We start from the raw sequence: 24,126 nt of genomic DNA, 5'->3' as shown, positions 1-24,126 counted from the left end.
ACCATTAAATAAAAGTGTTCTAACACCACTAAATAAAAGTGTTCTAACACCATTAAATAAAAGTGTTCTAACACCATTAAATAAAAGTGTTCTAACACCACTAAATAAAAGTGTTCTAACACCACTAAAAAAAAGTGTTCTAACACCACTAAATAAAAGTGTTCTAACACCACTAAATAAAAGTGTTCTAACACAATAAAAGTGTTCTAACACCACTAAATAAAAGTGTTCTAACACCACTAAATAAAAGTGTTCTATCACCACTAAATAAAAGTGTTCTAACACCACTAAATAAAAGTGTTCTAACACCACTAAATAAAAGTGTTCTAACACCATTAAATAAAAGTGTTCTAACACCACTAAATAAAATTGTTCTAACACAATAAAAGTGTTCTAACACCACTAAATAAAAGTGTTCTAACACCACTAAATAAAAGTGTTCTAACACAATAAAAGTGTTCTAACACCACTAAATAAAATTGTTCTAACACAATAAAAGTGTTCTAACACCACTAAATAAAATTGTTCTAACACAATAAAAGTGTTCTAACACCACTAAATAAAAATGTTGTAAAACTACTACAAACCCTGTTTCCATATGAGTTGGGAAATGGTGTTAGATGTAAATATAAACAGAATACAATGATTTGCAAATCCTTTTCAAGCCATATTCAGTTGAATATGCTACAAAGACAACATATTTCATGTTCAAACTCATAAAAAAAATTTTTTTTTCAAATAATTAACTTTAGAATTTGATGGCAGCAACACGTGACAAAGAAGTTGTGAAAGGTGGCAATAAATACTGATAAAGTTGAGGAATGCTCATCAAACACTTATTTGGAACATCCCACAGGTGTGCAGGCTAATTGGGAACAGGTGGGTGCCATGATTGGGTATAAAATTCATTCACAAACAAGGATGGGGCGAGGGTCACCACTTTGTCAACAAATGCCTGAGCAAATTGTTGAACAGTTTAAGAACAACCTTTCTCAAGCAGCTATTGCAAGGAATTGAGGGATTTCACCATCTACGCTCCGTAATATCATCAAAGAGAATGTGGAGAAATCACTGCAGGTAAGCAGCTAAGCCCGTGACCTTCCATCCCTCAGGCTGTACTGCATCAACAAGCCACATCAGTGTGTAAAGGATATCACCACATGGGCTCAGGAACACTTCAGAAACTCACTGTCAGTAACTACAGTTGGTCGCTACATCTGTAAGTGCAAGTTAAAACTCTCCTATGCAAGGCGAAAAGCGTTTATCAACAACACCCAGAAACGCCGTCGGCTTCGCCGGGCCTGAGCTCATCTAAGATGGACTGATGCAAAGTGGAAAAGTGTTCTGTGGTCTGACGAGTCCACATTTCAAATTGTTTTTGGAAACTGTGGACGTCGTGTCCTCCGGACCAAAGAGGAAAAGAACCATCCGGATTGTTCTAGGCACAAAGTGTAAAAGGCAGCATGTGTGATGGTATGGGGGTGTATTAGTGGTCAAGACATGGGTAACTTACACATCTGTGAAGGCACCATTAATGCTGAAAGGTACATACAGCTTTTGGAGCAACATATGTTGCCATCCAAGCAACGTTACCATGGACGCCCCTGCTTATTTCAGCAAGACAATGCCAAGCCACGTGTTACATCAACGTGGCTTCATAGTAAAAGAGTGCGGGTACTAGACTGGCCTGCCTGTAGTCCAGACATTGAAAATGTGTGGCACCTGCAATGTGAGAAGGGAGACCCCCGGACTGTTGAACAACTTAAGCTGTACATCAAGCAAGAATGGGAAAGAATTCCACTTCAAAAATGTGTCTCCTCACTTCCCAAACCAAAACTGAGTGTTGTTCAAAGGAAAGGCCATGTAACACAGTGGTGAACATGCCCTTTCCCAACTACTTTGGCACGTGTTGCAGCCATGACATTCTAACTTAATTATTATTTGCAAAAAAAAAATAAAGTTTATGAGTTTGAACATGAAATATGTTGTCTTTGTAGCACATTCAACTGAATATGGCTTGAAAAGGATTTGCAAATCATTGTATTCTGTTTATATTTACATCTAACACCATTTCCCAACTCATATGGAAACGGGGTTTGTAAATAAAAGAGCAATGTCAGTGCTAACGTATCTGGTATCAAACTGTGTGGTATTGTAAATTGCAGACCATAAGGTGCACCTCACACACCTGTATAAAAGACACTGTAACTTGCATGTGGATTTTATTCTTTGTTGTTTAATAATTTTATTTTATTTATTTTATCTGTACATGTTGATTTTATTTTTTGTTGTTTTATCATTATATTTTTAATATCTGAATATTGGAAAGTGTCCTTGAGCTTTTTTAAAAGGTGCTTATAAATTAAATGTAATATTATTATTATTATAATTTTTATTATTATTACTTTTTTGCTACGCTTTGAACACTGCGGCGGATAAAACGGTGCAGCTAATTTATGGGTTTAGTTAAGTCTTGTGTTTAGTAGTTTTCATGGAACCCAGGCAAAAGGTGTGTTATTGTTTGTGCTACGGCGCCATCTTTTGGACAAGTTCACTCACTGTAAATGTCGCGGGTTATAAATGTACTTCCTGTCTGAACGCCTTGAGCCGGAAGTAAAACTGCCCATAGTGTTCCTACTCGTATGGATTCTTCATTCATCACTCCAAGCAACGTTTGTAAGTTTTACAATATAACTAAAACTATTTATACTTACTAAAGTGTCCCATGTGTGATGTCTGTTGGAGTGTTTTCATGCTTATTTGTAACTGCTATTGTAATGTAATCAAGCTAGCATCATTAGCATTAGCTAATACGCTAAGAAATTTACGAGTGTCTGTGTTAGTATTATTAACTTTCATTATTTTTGTATTGTTTCACTTTCGCAAATTCCTCAGTAAATTCACCAAAATGTCAGCGTGGAGTTATTGAGTCTGTTTAGCTGATTGGAGAGCTAGCTTGCGCAGCTAGTGGCTCCATGGCCATGTCTTCTGTTTTGGTTGTTTTTCCGTTTTACTGCCTTGTTACAGACACTGTTTGGAAACAATTAAGGTATGTAAATAAACATTAAATCATTTCACAACGTATATATCTGTGACTTATAGTCCGAGGTGACTAAAATAGGGACAATATTGTTTTCTTCTAAAATTTAGTGGGTGTGGCTTATACAACGGTGCACTCTATAGTCCGGAGAGTACGGTGATATTGAACTGGTCCTGAAGGTAACTTTGTAAACCTGACATTTCTGAGGTGGAGGGTATGCTTTTTTGTTGGGTTACAAAAAGACATTTTTTCCGATCCCTTAAACATAAATTAGTGCGAGCTTAGAACGGGGAACCTGACGGAGCCTGGTGATTGGCACAGGTAGCGATAGGGGCGGAGCCTCCTCGCTGGAGGCCCAGGTAAACAAATGGAGTTGGAAATGTGAGCGTTGCTGACTGCAAAACCTCTTCTGCCTCCATTTATGTGTTGGCAATGATGTCAAGAATTAATTTCAAATAGTCCAACCAACCAACAAGGTCAACACCTCCTGCAGACCCTCAAGAGAAGCCACGTTGACCCAGACTTTTCTGATCCACAACCACACGTTGCCAGCCTGCAAAAAAGCCGCAACAAAAACCAAGCGTGGCTCGGAGGCGGAGCCATTTTCAGAGCGACCGGAACGCACACAAGACGGACTGGGACTCGGACTTGAAGAGTCCTGCAAGACAAAGCGGTCTTCTCATTGTCCTGGGGAGCATTCTTCACAAAGGTCGAGGTGATGCTGGTCCAGTTCCCAGTTCTCAGCCAGCAGAAGGCTGCTCTTTGTACAGTAAAGGTCAGAACTGCAACATTCCTGCCGTAGAGACGCCGCACTTACTCGCCTCAGCTGGCGGCTGGAGGTGACATCATCCTCACATTCACTGGAGAGACGTCTCCTGTTTCATCTTCCTCCAAGACACAAACCTCCAACTTTGTGTCCAACCAACAATCCATGGAGTTGCAACCAACAAAAAGAAACTCCAAAAGCAGCGAAGTTGTCAGGTTGTGTAAATGCTAAATAAAAAGACAAATCCTTTTCAACTTATATTCAACTGAATAGACTGCAAAGACAAGATATTTCATGTTCACACTGACAAACTTTCTTATTTTTGGACAAATATTAGCTCGTTTGGAATTTAATGGCTGCAACATGTTTCACAAAAGCTGGCACAAGTGGCAAAAAAGACTGAGGAATGCTCATCAAAGACTTAATAGGAACATCCCACAGGTGAACAGGCTAATTGGGAACAGGTGGGTGCCATGATTGGGTATAAAAGCAGCTTCCATTCACAAACAAGGACGGGGCGAAGGTCACCACTTTGTCAACAAATGCCTGAGCAAATTGTTGAACAACAACATTTCTCAACAAGGAATTGAGGGATTTCACCATCTACGCTCCGTAATATCATCAAAAGCTTCAGGGAATGTGGAGGAATCACTGCACGTAAGCCATGATATTACACACCTTGGATCCCTCAGGCATCAAAAAGCCACATCAGTGTGTAAAGGATATCACCACATGAGCTCAGGAACACTTCAGAAAACCACTGTCAGTAACTACAGTTGGTCGCTACATCTGTAAGAGCAAGTTAAAACTTGACTATGCAAAGCCAAAGCCATTTGTCAACAACACCCGAGCTTATCTAAGATGGACTGATACAAAGTGGAACAGTGTTCTGTGATCTGACGAGTCCACATTTCAAATTGTTTTTGGAAACTGTGGACGTGGTGTCCTCCGGACCAAAGAGGAAAAGAACCATCCGGATTGTTCTAGGGTGAAAGTGTAAAAGGCAGCATGTGTGATGGTATGGGGGTGTATTAGTGATTAGTGTGTGATGGTATGGGGATGTATTAGTGATTAGTGTGTGATGGTATGGGGGTGTATTAGTGATTAGTGTGTGATGGTATGGGGGTGTTTTTGTGATTAGTGTGTGATGGTATGGGGGTGTATTAGTGATTAGTGTGTGATGGTATGGGGGTGTATTAGTGATTAGTGTGTGATGGTATGGGGGTGTATTAGTGATTAGTGTGTGATGGTATGGGGGTGTATTAGTGATTAGTGTGTGATGGTATGGGGGTGTATTAGTGATTAGTGTGTGATGGTATGGGGGTGTATTAGTGATTAGTGTGTGATGGTATGGGGGTGTATTAGTGATTAGTGTGTGATGGTATGGGGGTGTATTAGTGATTAGTGTGTGATGGTATGGGGGTGTATTAGTGATTAGTGTGTGATGGTATGGGGGTGTATTAGTGATTAGTGTGTGATGGTATGGGGGTGTATTAGTGATTAGTGTGTGATGGTATGGGGGTGTATTAGTGATTAGTGTGTGATGGTATGGGGGTGTATTAGTGTGTGATGGTATGGGGGGTGTATTAGTGATTAGTGTGTGATGGTATGGGGGTGTATTAGTGATTAGTGTGTGATGGTATGGGGGTGTATTAGTGGCCAAGACATGGGTAACTTACACATCTGTGAAGGCACCATTAATGTTGAAAGGTACATACAGCTTTTGGAGCAACATATGTTGTTATCATGGACGCCCCTGCTTATTTCAGCAAGACGATGCCAAGCCAGGTGTTACAACAGCGTGGCTTCATAGTAAAAGAGTGCGGGTACTAGACTGGCCTGCCTGTAGTCCAGACATTGCAAATGTGTGGCAGCTAAAATATGAGAAGGGAGACTGTTGAACAACTTAAGCTGTACATCAAGCAAGAATGGGAAAGAATTCCACTTCAAAAATGTGTCTCCTCACTTCCCAAACCTTTACTGAGTGTTGTTAAAAGGAAAGGCCATGTAACACAGTGGTGAACATGCCTCTTTTTCAATGTGTTGCTGCCATTCAATTCTAACTTCATGATTATTTGCAAAAAATAAGAAAGTTTCTCAGTGTGAACATGAAATATCTTGTCTTTGCAGTCTATTCAATTGAATATAAGTTGAAAAGGATTTGTTGTATTCTCTTTTTATTTAGCATTTACACAACTTCACTGCTGGTGTAGTTTGTATTTGGAAACAGTAAAAAGTAAGAATCTTTTTTTCCTTTGGTTACGACTCAACTTCAATCTTGTGTCCCACCAAAATGTTAGAAGGTTTTTTATTGGTCAGTAATGGTCACCCCTAGTCTCTGGTATCCACCAAGCCATTTTCTACCGCTTGTCCCTCTTGGGTTTTCCCCTCCAAACGTGTAGAAAGAGGAAGTAGTCGTGGCTTCCACCCAGACTGGCCAATAGGACGACTCTAACATATTGTTCAAAAGAGGCCCCGCCCACAAAAAAGATACGATTTGTAACCAAAATACGATTTGTAAACAAAAAATGATTTGTGAACAAATAATAGTTTGCAGCCAACATTATGATTTTTAACCAAAAGTAGTTTGTAAACGATTTCAAAAGAAAAAAATGTTGCATCTAAAAATGTTTATTTTAACACAATAAAATGATTCTCAACAAAAAAATATTTGCAACCAAACAAAACCAATTTGAAATATAATAATATAATATATTTGTAATAAAAAAAAACAATTTCGAATCAAAAAACAATTTGTAAACAAACAAACAAAAAATTTCCACCGAAGAAAAATATTTAGAAACACTAATATTATTTGCAGCCAAAAAAAAAATTTTGCAGGAAAGAAAGGATTCATAACCAAAAAAATGTGTAACTACAAAACTGATTTTCTACTTAAAAATGATTTTGAAACAAAAAACGTTTTGTAGCCAAAAATATTTACTTGCAACCTAGAAAACTAATTGAAACAAAAAAAACGATTTCCAAACAAACAATAATTTTAAAACAAAAATGTTCCATAATTTCTTAACAAAACGATGCAACAAAAAAAAGGATAAAAAATTGTCACAAAAAATCTATTTGTAACCAAAAACACTATTTGCAAACAAAAATAACTTGAATACAAAAAATGATTTGTAACAAAAAAAATGATTTTTAACATTAAAACGATTTGCAGCCTCCAAAAATATAATGATTTGTAACTAAAAAACGATTTGTAACCAATTACAAATTCTAATCAAATAATACATTTGTGACCAAAACCTTTTTTAGTTTGAAAGTATTGTTTTATTTTGAAAATAAAGGTTGCAGAAAAAGAGGCCAACTGAGCTGTAAGTCTCCTCCCCCCCACACGCCCACTGATGACACACTTGTCAGCACTTTACAAGCCCCTCCCACTCCCAGCCTGACACGCCCAGGCGTGAAGGTGAGCGTCTTACCTGCGGACGCCAGGCGGCAGGCGGCGAGCAGCAAGAAGGCGAAGGTGCATCTCCTGGCCATTGTTCCAAGATGTAGGAGGACAATATTTGGGCAGTCCTCCTTTCCTTTCCTTCTCCTCGCCAACAGGAAGTCCCAGCTCTGCCTGCCAAGTCAACAAAGGAGGAGAAAGTGTTTAGGGGCCCCCTGCTGGCATGGAGGGAAGCGCTAGATTGGTGAGAGGGATTAGTGCTGCAGGGTTCATTGGGAGTCACACACACTTCACACACTCACTCAGGCGCAGCTTTGGAACACACCGAGAGTTGTTGGCACACGCCCACTGGGGGCAGAGGTGTTTAGCTAGATTAGCCTACTATCAAAATGACTTGAAAAGTCTTATATAAGTGTTATAATGAAGACAACACATGATGGAAGTGTCTATATTAGCTATATTAGCCTACTATATAAGACTTTTAAAGTCATTTTGATAAGTGTTATAATGAAGACAACACATGATGTAAGTGTCTATATTAGCCTACTATCAAAATGACTTTAAAAGTCTTATATAAGTGTTATAATGAAGACAACACATGATGTAAGTGTCTATATTAGCCTACTATCAAAATGACTTTAAAAGTCTTATATAAGTGTTATAATGAAGACAACACATGATGTAAGTGTCTATATTAGCTATATTAGCCTACTATCAAAATGACTATGTGGGCTAACACAAATCTTTGTTGACAGAAATGTTGAAATGTAATATTTATTCTACACATTTTTACAACATTGTAAAACATTTGGTAACGTTTGCTGTGGTCTGGAACAACATGGCACACAAACAACTATGAGAAATGCAGCCAGTATTACATACAGATAATGTGTCATGAGATATGCAAATATAAATTAACATAAGTAAAGGAAATTAAATGAGCTCAAATATAGCTACAAACGAGGCATAGTGATGCAATGTGTACATACAGCTAGCCTAAATAGCATGTTAGCATGCAGTCATGCACTGAGCAAACATGATTGGCCTGATTAGCACTCCACACAAGTCAATAACATCAACAAAGTTCACATTTGTGCATTCATGCACAGTATAAAAGGTTTGGTGGACAAAATGAGAACGAAAGAGTGGCATAAAACATGTCTTTCTGGGGCAGCGTCGAAGAAAGTTGTACATGTAAACAAACTGTTGCGTCACAACTATGGTGAGTTCCAGGACTGTCCAAATTAGTAGGACAAAAGTGTGCTGGTCAAATACTGTCATCAGTGAAGCATAAACACAAACATATTCAACTATTAGGAAGTTTTGTCCTCCTACACAAACCTTATTTACACTAAAAATATGTTTCCATTTTTGAGGGCGGCGCTACTGATCCGATAAAGGAGTCCCTCTGTATTAATATTATTATTATTATGGCTTATGGAGGAACAGTTTTAGTTTCTTGCACGGTCAAAAAAAAAAAACTATAAATCCTGGCTGCACTTAATGGACTGTTCCTTCTCCACCCCTGCACAAAGTTTCAAAATAAAAGCTCTTGGCTGGTGCTTGGCAGAGGTAATAAAAAAAGGATTGAAACACGAAACTAGTGTTGTAATGATACCAATATTTTGGTACCGGTACTAAAATTATTTTGGTACTTTTCTAAATAAAGGGGACGGCAAAAAAATGTCATTATTGTCTCTATTGTAACAAAAAATGTTAGTGTACATGAAACATATGTTTATTATTGTCATTTAGTCCTTCAATAAAATAGACAACTTGTCTTTTAGTAGTAAGTAAACAAACAAAGACTCCTAATTAGTCGTATGCAGTAACATATTGTGTCATTTATACACCTATTATTTTGTACACATTATGAAGGACAAACTGTAAAAAATTGATTATTAATCTACTTGTTTATTTACTGTTAATATCTGCTTATTTTCTGTTTTAACATGTTCTATCTACACTTCTGTTCAAATGTAATAATCACTTATTCTTCTCTTCTTTGATACTTGACATTAGTTTTGGAGGATACCACACATTTAGGTATCGATGTGATACCAAGTAGTTACAGGATCATACATATTCAAAGTCCTCATGTGTCCAGGGACGTATTTACTGACTTCATAAACATGATATGAATTTTGAAAAAAACTAAAGAATATGTTGTGATGCCAAAAAATATCGACCTAATCATAGTAGTATCGACTAGATACACGCCTGTACTTGATATCATTACAGTGGATGTCAGGTGTAGATCCACCCATGGCGTTTGTTTACATTGTGACGCTGGTGAGCTACGGTGTGTAGTGAAGCATGTTTAGCTATTCCTCGTCCTCCAGTGATAACGGTACTTGTAAGGAACTTACTTTGTCGCCATGAAGGCCAGGATTAGTGATTAAGAAGTATCTAAAACACTGTGGAGGGACGTTAGCCACTAGCTAGCTAGCCATGTCTTTAAGCAGCTCTTCCTGAGGGTGTTTCAGTGTTATAACTTCACCTTTATCTTGACTTTTTACACCATTCTCCCTTTTCTGTCTACACACTGTGTCTGCTTGTAAGTACTCTGTGTGTGTGCGCTGCCCAACATGCTCCTCTGCAGGTAAAACCAGCAATGTCACAGCGTGACTTCAACTTGGGCGCGGGACCGGTACGTTTCAGAGACGGTATCGTACCAAAAATGATTAAATAGTATCGCGGTACTATACTAACACCGGTATAGCGTACAACCCCACACGAAACAAACACACGGCAAGAACAAACGCGAGAAAAATGCGCGGGGGAAGACGTGACGCCCGGGGGTTAAGATGTGGCGCCCGGGGTCAGGGCGGCGGTGTGGGCGGGTGAAGTGGTGCGAGAAGCATCCAGGCGGCTGCAGGACAAAAGAGTCTTTCAGCGTGTGCCAGCTGCCAAGTCTGGGAAGTCACTTTGGAGGATCATGACAAATATTACACTTCGCTGGATTGATGTCGACCCTTGAACCCTTGGCCGCGGCCCAGCAGCCAGGTAGCGTGCCAGAGGTAAAAAGGTCACGGCGAGGTCCTGACACTGGTTCACCGCCTTTCATGTCCCCCTCAAGACCCCAGACCACATCCAGATGTTGCCTTCATACTTGGCGTCCACACACACACACACACACACACACACACACACACACACACACACACACACACACACACACACACACACACACACACACACACACACACACACACACACACACACACACACACACACACACACACACACACACACACACACACACACACACACACACACACACACACACGGGGGAGGGAGGCGGCGAGCGCTCATCCGTCACGCCGCCAAGCCGCCCTCATGACACCCCGGAGACGGCGTCCTTGTTTTGGCTCCTCTACACGGGGGGCCAGCTAAGCCTGGCCCAAAGTTTTGGGTTTGGGGGGGTGAGGAGGTCCGAGTCCAGAAGACTCCCCCGCTGCTTTTGTTGCAGCAACACTCTAATGGGTCATGTGACTTCTCCTCAAACACTTCACTGAAATTATATCATTTATAAAGATCTGTTATATATTTTTAAATCCATCCATCCATTTTCTACTGCTTGTCCCTTTTTTGTGGTGGTGGGGGGGGGGGGGGGGTGCTGGAGCCTATCTCAGCTGCACTCGTGTGGAAGGCGGGGTACACCCTGGACAAGTCGATTATTGAAAATAAATACAAATATATTTACATACCTTAATTGTTTCCAAACGGTGTCTGTAACAAGGCAGTAAAGCGGCGAGTCAAACAAAACAGAAGTCATGGTCATGGCCCCGCTAGCTGTGCAAGCTAGCTCTCCACTCAGCTAAACAGACTCAATAACTCCACGCTGACGTTTTGCTGAATTTACTGAGGAATTTGTGAAAGTGAAACAATACAAAAATACTTACACATACACTCGCAAACCTGTTAGCATATTAGCTAATGCTGGCAAGAATTGTTTTAGTTATATTGTAACACTTACAAAATGGAGTGACGAATGAAGAATGCTTTCGAGTAGAGAACGCTACGGGCAGTTGTACTCCCGGTTCAAAGGACGAAACAGGAAATGCATTTTCAACCAGCAATTCCCGCAGTGAGCGAACTCGTCCAAAAGATGGCGCCGTGGCACAAACAGCAGCGCGACTTTTCAGTGCCTCCGCTGGTGAAAACTATTGAGCACAAAACATTACGAAAAATCTGTAAATTAGCCGCACCCTTTTATGAGCCGCAGGGTTCAAAGCGTAGGAAAAAGTAGTGGTTTATAGTCTGGAATTTACGGTACTTTTTTATTTTTTTATTTAGGAAAACGATTAATTGATTTAGAATGAATAAGAAATAATAGTTTTTTTCTAAGAATGAATTTGTAAAAAGACCAGAAGGAGATTTTCACTCCAATTATTACAGCAAATACCAGAAATACTTTACTTGAATGGTTAGTGAAGTACACTGTGTATGCATACTTGCTGCTTCTTCTTCTCTCCTTTTTAGGTTTGGAGACGTTTGGTAGCCCCGCCCCTTCTGCGTAAAATCCCAGATGACGACTTTTAGGGGCGCTGCACACTCGCCATTTTCATTCCGCTCTGCAATCTTGGCGTGCGTTCCAATTGGCGCACTCGCCGGCGTTTTGAGTGCACGAGTGCGCTCACACTGGAAAGTTCAGTGCACTTCACAAACGAGGAGTGCGACGTGCCCTACAAGGTGGAAGGGGAGGGGCTAACTCCAGTGGTTGTGATTGACCATCAATAAGGAGAGAAGATCCAACATTGCAATGGTTATTTACAGTAAGTGCACACAGTATACTGTACTTATTCAGCCTCAGTGTCCACACATACATATTAAGTGCACTACACAATAAAAGTCTTATGAGATTTTACACCCAAAAGTCAGCTATTTATTATTGTTAGGCCACAAAGGTCGGAAGTGTTCCAGTATCAAAACGTTGGGCTGGACCGAGCATCGTGAAAAAATATCCCGGATTACCCAGAATTCCCGGTTTGCCCACTGGAAATGAACAGGCCAATTTCCCAACATGCACATTTCTCTACCTGTTAGAAGTGTTCCAACATCCACACACTCCACTCACCCTGGACAATCTAACCACTATTTTCAAAGTTCAAAAACATTTTCCAGGAATTCCCGGTTTTCCAAAGCCCTATTTTCACCTCTTCCTGGAAAGTTTTCACAGTCTACATTTTTCAGCCGTTTCCGACCGCTCCACCTCCGAAACATTCCTCTTAGTTGGGACAACAAACGCTGCAATTTGTTTTCCTCGTGTACAAATTCACAGTTTTCCCTGAAATTCCAGGAATTCTGGAATACTTTCTCAATTCAAACTGTTACCACGTCAACATTTTTCAACTGATTCCAAAAATTCCAAGACCAACCCGTCTATATCATCTAGGACAATTGTGCCAGTATCAATATTTTCATAAATTCCCAGATTTCCTGAAATTACCAAATTTCCAGGAAATTCCCATTCAAATGAATGGACATATTCATAGTTCTACAATGCCCTAAATTCTCACAATTTTGCACCATTTTTAAACCCAATTCCAACCTTTTAACCATCCTTTCCCAAAATGTTCGTTTTTTTCTGGAATTTCCAGGAATTTTCTCCCTATTGACAATGAATGGGAAATATACAATCGACTCCATATCCCACAATTCTCATCCGACTCAAACCGTTCCAACATCCACACACTCCACTCACCCTGGACAATCTAATCACTATTTTCAAAGTTCAAAAACATTTTCCAGGAATTCCCGGTTTTCCAAAGCCCTATTTTCACCTCTTCCTGGAAAGTTTTCACAATCCACATTTTTCAACCGTTTCCGACCGCTCCACCTCCGAAACATTCCTCTTAGTTGGGACAACAAACGCTGCAATTTGTTTTCCTCTTGTACAAATTCACAGTTTTCCCTGAAATTCCAGGAATTCTGGAATACTTTCTCAATTCAAACTGTTACCACGTCAACATTTTTCAACTGATTCCAAAAATTCCAAGACCAACCCGTTTATATAATCTAGGACAATTGTGCCAGTATCAATATTTTCATAAATTCCCAGATTTCCTGAAATTTCCAGGAATTTCCCATTCAAATGAATGGACATATTCATAGTTCTACAATGCCCTAAATTCTCACAATGTTGCACCATTTTTAAACCCAATTCCAAACTTTTAACCATCCTTTCCCAAAATGTTCGTTTTTTTCTGGAATTTCCAGGAATTTTCTCCCTATTGACAATGAATGGGAAATATACAATGGACTCCATATCCCACAATTCTCATCCGACTCAAACCGTTCCAACATCCACACACTCCACTCACCCTGGACCATCAAACCACTATTTTCAAAGTTCAATTTTTTTTTCCAGGAATTCCCGTTTTTCACCTCCTCCTGGAAAGTTTTCACAGTCTACATTTTTCTACCGTTTCTGACCACTCCGCCTTCGAAACATTCCTCTTAGTTGGGACAACAAACGCTGCTATTTTTTTTCTCTTCTACAAATTCAGTTTTCCCGAAATTCCAGGAATTCCAAAATACTCTCTCAATTCAAACTGTTACCATGCAACATTTTTCAACCGATTCCAAAAATTCCAAGACCAACCCGTTTATATCATCTAGGACAATTGTGCCGCTATCAATATTTTCATTAATTCCCAGGTTTCCTGAAATTACCAAATTTCCAGGAAATTCCCATTCAAATGAATGGACATATTTATAGTTCTACAATGCCCTAAATTCTCACAATGTTGCACCATTTTGATACCCAATTCCAACCTTTTAACCGCCCTTTCCCAAAATGTCAGTTTTTTTCTGGAATTTCCAGGAATTTTCTCCCCATTGACAATGAATGGGAAATATACAATCGACTCCATATCCCACAATTCTCATCCGACTCAAACCGTTCCAACATCCACACACTCCACTCACCCTGGACCATCAAACCACTATTTTCAAAGTTCAAATTTTTTTTCCAGGAATTCCCGGTTTTCATCTCCTCCTGGAAAGTTTTCACAGTCTACATTTTTCTACCGTTTCTGACCGCTCCACCTCCGAAACATTCCTCTTAGTTGGGACAACAAACGCTGCTATTTTTTTTCTCTTCTACAAATTCACCGTTTTCCAGAAATTCCAGGAATTCTGGAATACTTTCTCAATTCAAACTGTTACCACGTCAACATTTTTCAACTGATTCCAAAAATTCCAAGACCAACCCGTCTATATCATCTAGGACAATTGTGCCAGTATCAATATTTTCATAAATTCCCAGATTTCCTGAAATTACCAAATTTCCAGGAAATTCCCATTCAAATGAATGGACATATTCATAGTTCTACAATGCCCTAAATTCTCACAATGTTGCACCATTTTTAAACCCAATTCCAACCTTTTAACCATCCTTTCCCAAAATTTTCGTTTTTTCTGGAATTTCCAGGAATTTTCTCCCTTTTGACAATGAATGGGAAATATACAATGGACTCCATATCCCACAATTCTCATCTCATTCAAACCGTTCCAACATCCACACACTCCACTCACCCTGGACAATCTAACCACTATTTTCAAAGTTCAAAAACATTTTCCAGGAATTCCAGGTTTTCCAAAGCCCTATTTTCACCTCTTCCTGGAAAGTTTTCACAGTCCACATTTTTCAACCGTTTCTGACCGCTCCACCTTCGAAACATTCCTCTTAGTTGGGACAACAAACGCTGCAATTTGTTTTCCTCTTGTAAAAATTCACCGTTTTCCCTGAAATTCCAGGAATTCTGGAATACTTTCTCAATTCAAACTGTTACCACGTCAACATTTTTCAACTGATTCCAAAAATTCCAAGACCAACCCGTCTATATCATCTAGGACAATTGTGCCAGTATCAATATTTTCATAAATTCCCAGATTTCCTGAAATTTCCAGGAAATTCCCATTCAAATGAATGGACATATTCATAGTTCTACAATGCCCTAAATTCTCACAATTTTGCACCATTTTTAAACCCAATTCCAACCTTTTAACCACCCTTTCCCAAAATTTTTGTTTTTTTCTGGAATTTCCAGGAATTTTCTCCCTATTGACAATGAATGGGAAATATACAATCGACTCCATATCCCACAATTCTCATCTGATTCAAACCGTTCCAACATCCACACACTCCACTCACCCTGGACAATCAAACCACTATTTTCAAAGTTCAAAATTTTTTTCCAGGAATTCCCGGTTTTCACCTCCTCCTGGAAAGTTTTCACAGTCTACATTTTTCTACCGTTTCTGACCGCTCCACCTCCGAAACATTCCTCTTAGTTGGGACAACAAACGCTGCAATTTTTTTTCTCTTCTACAAATTCACCATTTTCCCGAAATTCCAGGAATTCCGAAATACTCTCTCAATTCAAACTGTTACCACGTCAACATTTTTCAACCGATTCCAAAAATTCCAAGACCAACCCGTCTATATCATCTAGGACAATTGTGCCAGTATCAATATTTTCATAAATTCCCAGATTTCCTGAAAGTACCACATTTCCAGGAAATTCCCATTCAAATGAATGGACATATTCATAGTTCTACAATGCCCTAAATTCTCACAATGTTGCACCATTTTGATACCCAATTCCAACCTTTTGACCCATCCTTTCCCAAAATGTCAATTTTTTCCTGGAATTTCCAGAAATTTTCTCCCCATTGACAATGAATGGGAAATATACAATGGACTCCATATCCCACAATTCTCATCTGATTCAAACCGTTCCAACATCCACACACTCCACTCACCCTGGACAATCTAACCACTATTGTCCAAGTTCAAAAACATTTTCCAGGAGTTCCCGGTTTTCACCTCCTCCTGGAAAGTTTTCACAGTCTACATTTTTCTACCGTTTCTGATCGCTCCACCTCCGAAACATTCCTCTTAGTTGGGACAACAAACGCTGCAATTTTTTTTCTCTTCTACAAATTCACCATTTTCCCGAAATTCCAGGAATTCCGAAATACTCTCTCAATTCAAACTGTTACCACGTCAACATTTTTCAACCGATTCCAAAAATTCCAAGACCAACCCGTTTATATCATCTAGGACAATTGTGCCAGTATCAATATTTTCATAAATTCCCAGATTTCCTGAAATTACCAAATTTCCAGGAAATTCCCATTCAAATGAATGGACATATTCATAGTTCTACAATGCCCTAAATTCTCACAATTTTGCACCATTTTTACACCCAATTCCAACCTTTTGACCCATACTTTCCCAAAATTTCAGTTTTTTTCTGGAATTTCCAGGAATTTTCTCCCCATTGACAATGAATGGGAAATATACAATCGACTCCATATCCCACAATTCTCATCCCATTTAAACCGTTCCAACATCCACACACTCCACTCACCCTGGACAATCAAACCACCATTTTCCAAGTTCAAAAACATTTTCCAGGAGTTCCCGGTTTTCCAAAGTCCTATTTTCACCTTTTCCTGGAAAGTTTTCACAGTCCACATTTTTCAACCGTTTCTGACCACTCCGCCTTCGAAACATTCCTCTTAGTTGGGACAACAAACGCTGCAATTTTTTTCCTCTTCTACAAATTCACCATTTTCCCGAAATTCCAGGAATTCCGAAATACTCTCTCAATTCAAACTGTTACCACGTCAACATTTTTCAACCGATTCCAAAAATTCCAAGACCAACCCGTCTATATCATCTAGGACAATTGTGCCAGTATCAATATTTTCATAAATTCCCAGTTTTCCTGAAATTACCAAATTTCCAGGAAATTCCCATTCAAATGAATGGACATATTCATAGTTCTACAATGCCCTACAATCTCACAATTTTGCACCATTTTTAAACCCAATTCCAACCTTTTAACCATCCTTTCCCAAAATTTCAGTTTTTTTCTGGAATTTCCAGGAATTTTCTCTCCATTGACAATGAATGGGAAATATACAATGGACTCCATATCCCACAATTCTCATTCCATTCAAACCGTTCCAACATCCACACACTCCACTCACCTTGGACAATCAAACCACCATTTTCCAAGTTCAAAAACATTTTCCAGGAGTTCCCGGTTTTCCAAAGTCCTATTTTCACCTTTTCCTGGAAAGTTTTCACAGTCCACATTTTTCAACCGTTTCTGACCGCTCCACCTTCGAAACATCCCTCTTAGTTGGGACAACAAACGCTGCTATTATTTTTCTCTTCTACAAATTCACTGTTTTCCCGAAATTCCAGGAATTCCGAAATACTTTCTCGATTCAAACTGTTACCACGTCAACATTTTTCAACCGATTCCAAAAATTCCAAGACCAACTCGTTTATATCACCTAGGACAATTGTGCCAGTATCAATATTTTCATAAATTCCCAGGTTTCCTGAATTTACCAAATTTCCAGGAAATCCCCATTCAAATGAATAGACATGGGATGACAAGGTTTCTCATTGTCATCCCATTGGGTTGAGTTATTTTTTGCCCTGAATTGGGATCTGAGCTCAGGATGTGGTTGTGGCTTGTGCAGCCCTTTGAGACACTCCTGATTTAGGGCTATATAAGTAAACTTTGATTGATTGATTGATTGATTGATTGATTGACATATTCATAGTTCTACAATGTCCTAAATTCTCACAATTTTGCACCATTTTTAAACCCAATTCCAACCTTTTAACCATCCTGTCCCAAAATGTCCGTTTTTTTCTGGAATTTCCAGGAATTTTCTCCCCATTGACAATGAATGGGATAAATGTACCGTAGTAGCAATATAAAATATAACATATATGTAATATTTACATAATATATGTATAGTATATGATATATACTGATATATTATATTATATATTAATGCTGAAAGGTACATACAGCTTTTGGAGCAACATATGTTGCCATCCAAGCAACGTTATCATGGACGCCCCTGCTTATTTCAGCAAGACCATGTCAAGCCACGTGTTACAACAGCATTAATATATATAACAGCTGCAGCATGAAATAGAGAGTAGATCCAGCAGAAGATAGACATTATAAACAAAGCGAGGTAGCTAACATGTCAGGTGTCGGGTAATAGACAGATATCATCTGTTGCTGTATGGCCAGTGTTTTATACAACAAAATATGTAATATAAAAAATATTAAAATTTACCAGAGTTGTTTATTTTGTGGAAGAAAGTAGTTAATCACAGAACTGTCACCCAATGTTATCAAAAAGTACCGATTTTGAATCAACCATTGTTTTGAATCGAGAATCTAATCTAAGTTTGCCAAAGATTCCCAGCCCTGGTATGCTCACCAACATATATGGACTGTCAAAAACATATGGTCTATTCAGCAATATCATTTTATAGCTACAGGGATGATTACAACTAATTCAACTCTTATGTTCTAGTGTCTGCTTTTTTTAAATGACTTTAAATGTAATTTTCTTGCGTCTGGAACATTCCAGGCATGCTCAGGGCGATAAACAAAAGCCGGTTTCATTGTAGATGCACTGCAGGAGTGCTTCTAAAATGCCCATAAAAAGTCGTGCGTGTCTGCCGCATGTTTGAAAACATAGCAAAATGCCACAGGTCGGGGCAAGATAACATGAATGTGCAGAAGATGAGTGTTTCCATGGTGAGAGCCGCGTGGCACACACAAATACATCCTTCAAATGAGGCGCTCTGCACCTGTTGTCATGCAGTCTTAGTAGATCACATGCAACACCAATAGTACACACAATTTGATGTTTGCACACGCTGTTTAGCGCCTGGTATTTGGATCTTAGTGGATCAGACCCCAAGTGTGGAAGAAAATAAGGGCCCCAAAAGAGACTTTACTACAAAGTCTTATTTCTCCTAACTTTTAATATCACTTTTAATCCTTTTGTGCGGCTCCAAACTCACATCATTTTATCCACTGCTTCTGATCATTTCTGGGTGCAAGTTAAGACTGACATTATCTCCCTGCAGGAGGAGCGATCGCATTCATCCAATGACACGTCTTTCTTTACCACACACAAATGTAGTCGCCGTTTAGCGGGCTATACGTGGGTTTAGACTTTACACATTAGAGTCTTACTGTTTATTTCTGTTGTCAAATGTGTTGTTAATCATGATGAACCTGCGAGTGGAGCGATCGCATTAATTAAATGACACGTCTTTCTTTACCACACACAAATGTAGTCGTGACTTAGCGAGCTAAACGTGGGTTTAGACTTTACATATTAGAGTCTTACTGTTTATTTCTGTTGTCAAATGTGTTGTTAATCATGATGAACCTGCGAGTGGAGCGATCGCATTAATTAAATGACACGTCTTCCTTCACAACACACAAATGTAGTCACGACTTAGCGAGCTTTACGTGGTTTTAGACTTCATATAATTTTCAAAGTCCTACTATTTATTTCTGTTGTGAAATGTGTCGGTTATCACAAAGAACCTGCAAGAGGAGCGATCGCATTGATTAAATGACATGCCTTTCTTTACAACACACAGATATAGTCGCAGCGGTGCGAGCTTTACATGAGTGTAGACTTTCCGTATTATTCAGAGTCTAATTAATGATGTTTTGTGAAATGTATCAGTTATTAAGTACAACCTGTGAGAGGAGCGACCGCATTAATGAAATGAAATACATTTCTTTACAAATGTAGTCACAGCAGTGCGACTACATTTGTGTGGGTTTGGACATTACGTATTATTCAGTCTTACTATTTATTTTGTGGGAAACATGTTGATAATCACGAAGGACATGCGAGTGGAGCGATCACATTAATTAAAATGACACGCCTTTATTTACAACACACAAACATATTCGCAGCTTAGCAAGCTTTATATGGTTTTAGACTTCATTTATTATTCAGATTCCTACTATTTATTTCTGTTGTGAAATGTGTCGGTTATCACAAAGAACCTGCAAGAGGAGCGATCGCATTGATTAAATGACATGCCTTTCTTTACAACACACAGATATAGTCTCAGCGGTGCGAGCTTTACATGGGTGTAGACTTTCCGTATTATTCAGAGTCTAATTAATGATGTTTTGTGAAATGTATCAGTTATTAAGTACAACATGTGAGAGGAGCGACCGCATTAATGAAATGAAATGCATTTCTTTACAAATGTAGACACAGCAGTGCGACTACATTTGTGTGGGTTTGGACATTACGTATTATTCAGTCTTACTATTTATTTTGTGGGAAACATGTTGATAATCATGAAGGATATGCGAGTGGAGCGATCACATTAATTAAAATGACACGCCTTTGTTTACAACACACAAACATATTCGCAGCTTAGCAAGCTTTACGTGGTTTTAGACTTCATTTATTATTCAGATTCCTAGTATTTATTTCTGTTGTGGAATGTGTTGGTTATCACAAATAACCTGCGAGAGGAGCGATCGCATTAATTAAATGACATGCCTTTGTTTAGAACACACAAATGTAGTCGCAGCAGTGCAAGGTTTTTGGACATTACATATTATTCAGTCTTACTATATATTTCTATGGAAATGTGTTGGTAATCATCGAGAACACGCAAGTGGAGCAATCGCATTAATTAATGACATGTCTTTCATTATGACACACAAACATAGTCGCAACTTAGCAAGCTTTACGTGGTTCTAGACTTAATTTATTATTCAGGTTCCAAATATTTATTTCTGTTGTGGAATGTGTTGTTTATCACAAATAACCTGCGAGAGGAGCGATCGCATTAATTAAATGGCATGCCTTTGTTTAGAACACACAAATTTAGTCGCAGCAGTGCGAGGTTTACGTGGGTTTTGACTTTACGTATTATTTAGCCTTTCTATTTGTTTTGTGGGAAATGTGTTGGTAATCATCGAGAACACGCAAGTGGAGCAATCGCATTAATTAAAATTACATGTCTTTCTTTACGACACACACATATAGTTGCAGCTTAGCGAGCTTTACGTGGTTTTAGACTTCATTTATTATTCAGATTCCTACTATTTACTTCTGTTGTGGAATGTGTTGGTTATCACAAAGAACCTGCGAGAGGAGCGATCGAATTAATTAAATGACACGCCTTTGTTTACAACACACAAATGTAGTCACGGCTGAGTGAGGTTTACGTGGGTTTTGACTTGACGTATTATTTAGTCTTACTATTTGTTTTGTGGGAAATGTGTTGGTAATCATCGAGAACACGCGAGTGGAGCGATCGCATCAATTAAAATTACATGTCTTTCTTTACGACACACACATATAGTTGCAGCTTAGCAAGCTTTACGTGGTTTTAGACTTCATTTATTATTCAGATTCGTCCTAATAATTTCTGTTGTGAAATGTGTTGGTTATCACAAAGAACCTGCGAGAGGAGCGATCGAATTAATTAAATGACACGCCTTTGTTTACAACACACAAATGTAGTCACGGCTGAGCAAGGTTTACGTGGGTTTTACTTAGTCTTACTATCTATTTTGTGGGAAATGTGGTGGTAATCATCGAGAACCCGCGAGTGGAGCGATCGCATCAATTAAAATGACACGTCTTTCTTAACGACACTTAAATGTAGTCGCAGCTAGATTTTCTTGGTTTAAACTTCATGTATTATTCAGAGTCTCGATGTGTATTTCTGTTGTGAAATGTGTCAGTTACTCCTACGAACCTGCGAGAGGAGCGATCGCATGAATGAATGATTAGTCCTTGTAAGGGGCTCACCCAACAGAGGCACGTATGAGGAGCAGAAGTTTTGATGTAGAAAAGAGGTGATAAAGTGAATAAAGTGTGAAAGTAATGAGAAGCAAAGCAGATGTTGATGTCACTCACTTGCATGGAGTCAACAACAGTGCAGTACTACTAGTACAACAAAGTACTGCGAGTACAACAAAGTACTGCAAGTACAACAAAGTACTACTAGTACAACAAAGTACTACTAGTACAACAAAGTATTGCAAGTACAACAAAGTACTACTAGTACAACAAAGTACTGCAAGTACAACAAAGTACTACTAGTACAACAAAGTATTGCAAGTACAACAAAGTACTACTAGTACAACAAAGTACTGCAAGTACAACAAAGTAATACTACTAGTACAACAAAGTACTGCAAGTACAACAAAGTACTACTAGTACAACAAAGTAATACTACTACAACAAAGTAATACTACTACAACAAAGTACTGCGAGTACAACAAAGTACTACTACTACAACAAAGTATTGCAAGTACAACAAAGTATTGCAAGTACAACAAAGTACTATTACTACAACAAAGTACTACTAGTACAACAAAGTACTACTAGTACAACAAAGTACTACTACTACACAAAGTACTACTAGTACAACAAAGTACTACTAGTACAACAAAGTACTACAAGTACAACAAAGTACTGCAAGTACAACAAAGTACTGCAAGTACAACAAAGTACTACTAGTACAACAAAGTACTACTAGTACAACAAAGTACTTCTAGTACAACAAAGTACTACTAGTACAACAAAGTACTACTAGTACAACAAAGTACTACTAGTACAACAAAGTACTACTAGTACAACAAAGTACTACAAGTACAACAAAGTACTACAAGTACAACAAAGTACTGCAAGTACAACAAAGTACTACTAGTACAACAAAGTACTACAAGTACAACAAAGCACTACTAGTACAACAAAGTACTACTACTACAACAAAGTACTACTACTACAACAAAGTACTACTACTACAACAAAGTATTGCAAGTACAACAAAGTACTACTACTACAACAAAGTATTGCAAGTACAACAAAGTACTACTAGTACAACAAAGTACTGCAAGTACAACAAAGTACTACTAGTACAACAAAGTACTACTAGTACAACAAAGTACTGCAAGTACAACAAAGTACTACTAGTACAACAAAGTACTGCAAGTACAACAAAGTACTACTAGTACAACAAAGCACTACTAGTACAACAAAGTACTACTACTACAACAAAGTACTACTACTACAACAAAGTACTACTACTACAACAAAGTATTGCAAGTACAACAAAGTACTACTACACTACAACAAAGTATTGCAAGTACAACAAAGTACTACTAGTACAACAAAGTACTGCAAGTACAACAAAGTACTACTAGTACAACAAAGTACTACTAGTACAACAAAGTACTGCAAGTACAACAAAGTACTACTAGTACAACAAAGTACTACTAGTACAACAAAGTACTGCAAGTACAACAAAGTACTACTAGTACAACAAAGTACTACTAGTACAACAAAGTACTGCAAGTACAACAAAGTACTACTAGTACAACAAAGTACTGCAAGTACAACAAAGTACTACTAGTACAACAAAGTACTGCAAGTACAACAAAGTACTACTAGTAGTAAATACAAATATTCCTGAGTGTAAACAAAGTGGACGCACTAAGAAAGCAGCAGACTTACCTCCTTTGAAACTCCCCCGGCCAAAGTGCTCTGAGGGCGGCTGTGAGAGCTGCTCCTCCCGCGGGCAGGACGTTGACTCCTCGGCGGGGCTCCAGAGACCGAAGACGGAGCGACTCGGCGGGACTGGAAGAAAGGTGGTGGTGGGACTGGAAGAAAGGTGGTGGTGGGACTGGAAGAAAGGTGGTGGTGGGACTGGAAGAAAGGTGGTGGTGGTGGTGGCGGCGGGGAGAAGTCCTCGTTAGTCCTCTATTTGTGTTGCCTTCACGTACCCTGGGGCTTTATACTTGTGCTGACTCGGTGCTGCCTTCACGTACCCTGGGCTTTATCTCAGGGGGCGGGGCCGGCAGGGGCGCGAAGAGTTCCGGTGGGTGGGTGGATCCAAATGTCGACCAACTCGATACCAAGTTGGTACAGTTTAGCGATTAGCGGTACTTCAAATGTTTGTTTTGATTTAAAAGCCGATACTTAGATTTTATTTTAAGATCTTTGAAGAAATGTTACCCTTGAATTTGTTCAAACAAATACTTGTTTTTGTTAGGTGACATGAAAATT

At 38.9% G+C, this 24,126-nt stretch overlaps 1 protein-coding gene across 1 annotated transcript in view; it reads right to left on the bottom strand.

The window, feature by feature from the left end:
* The window catches only part of LOC133644448 (transforming growth factor beta receptor type 3-like), a 148,963-nt gene extending 125,104 nt beyond the window's left edge, over positions 1 to 23,859 (bottom strand). The window contains exons 1-2 of the mRNA XM_062038941.1: positions 23,575 to 23,859; positions 7,247 to 7,389 (exon numbers count right to left, since the gene is read on the bottom strand). Coding sequence (XP_061894925.1) covers positions 7,247 to 7,307 — 61 coding nt within the window. The 5' untranslated portion in view covers positions 7,308 to 7,389; positions 23,575 to 23,859. The remainder of the gene's footprint in view (positions 1 to 7,246; positions 7,390 to 23,574) is intronic.
* Positions 23,860 to 24,126: the final 267 nt, after the last annotated feature.

Source organism: Entelurus aequoreus, linkage group LG27 (genome assembly GCF_033978785.1).
Source record: "Entelurus aequoreus isolate RoL-2023_Sb linkage group LG27, RoL_Eaeq_v1.1, whole genome shotgun sequence".
Classification (NCBI taxonomy): Eukaryota; Metazoa; Chordata; class Actinopteri; order Syngnathiformes; family Syngnathidae; genus Entelurus; species Entelurus aequoreus.
Note: the sequence above shows the minus strand (reverse complement) of the source record. Positions and strands in the feature narration are given on the sequence as shown.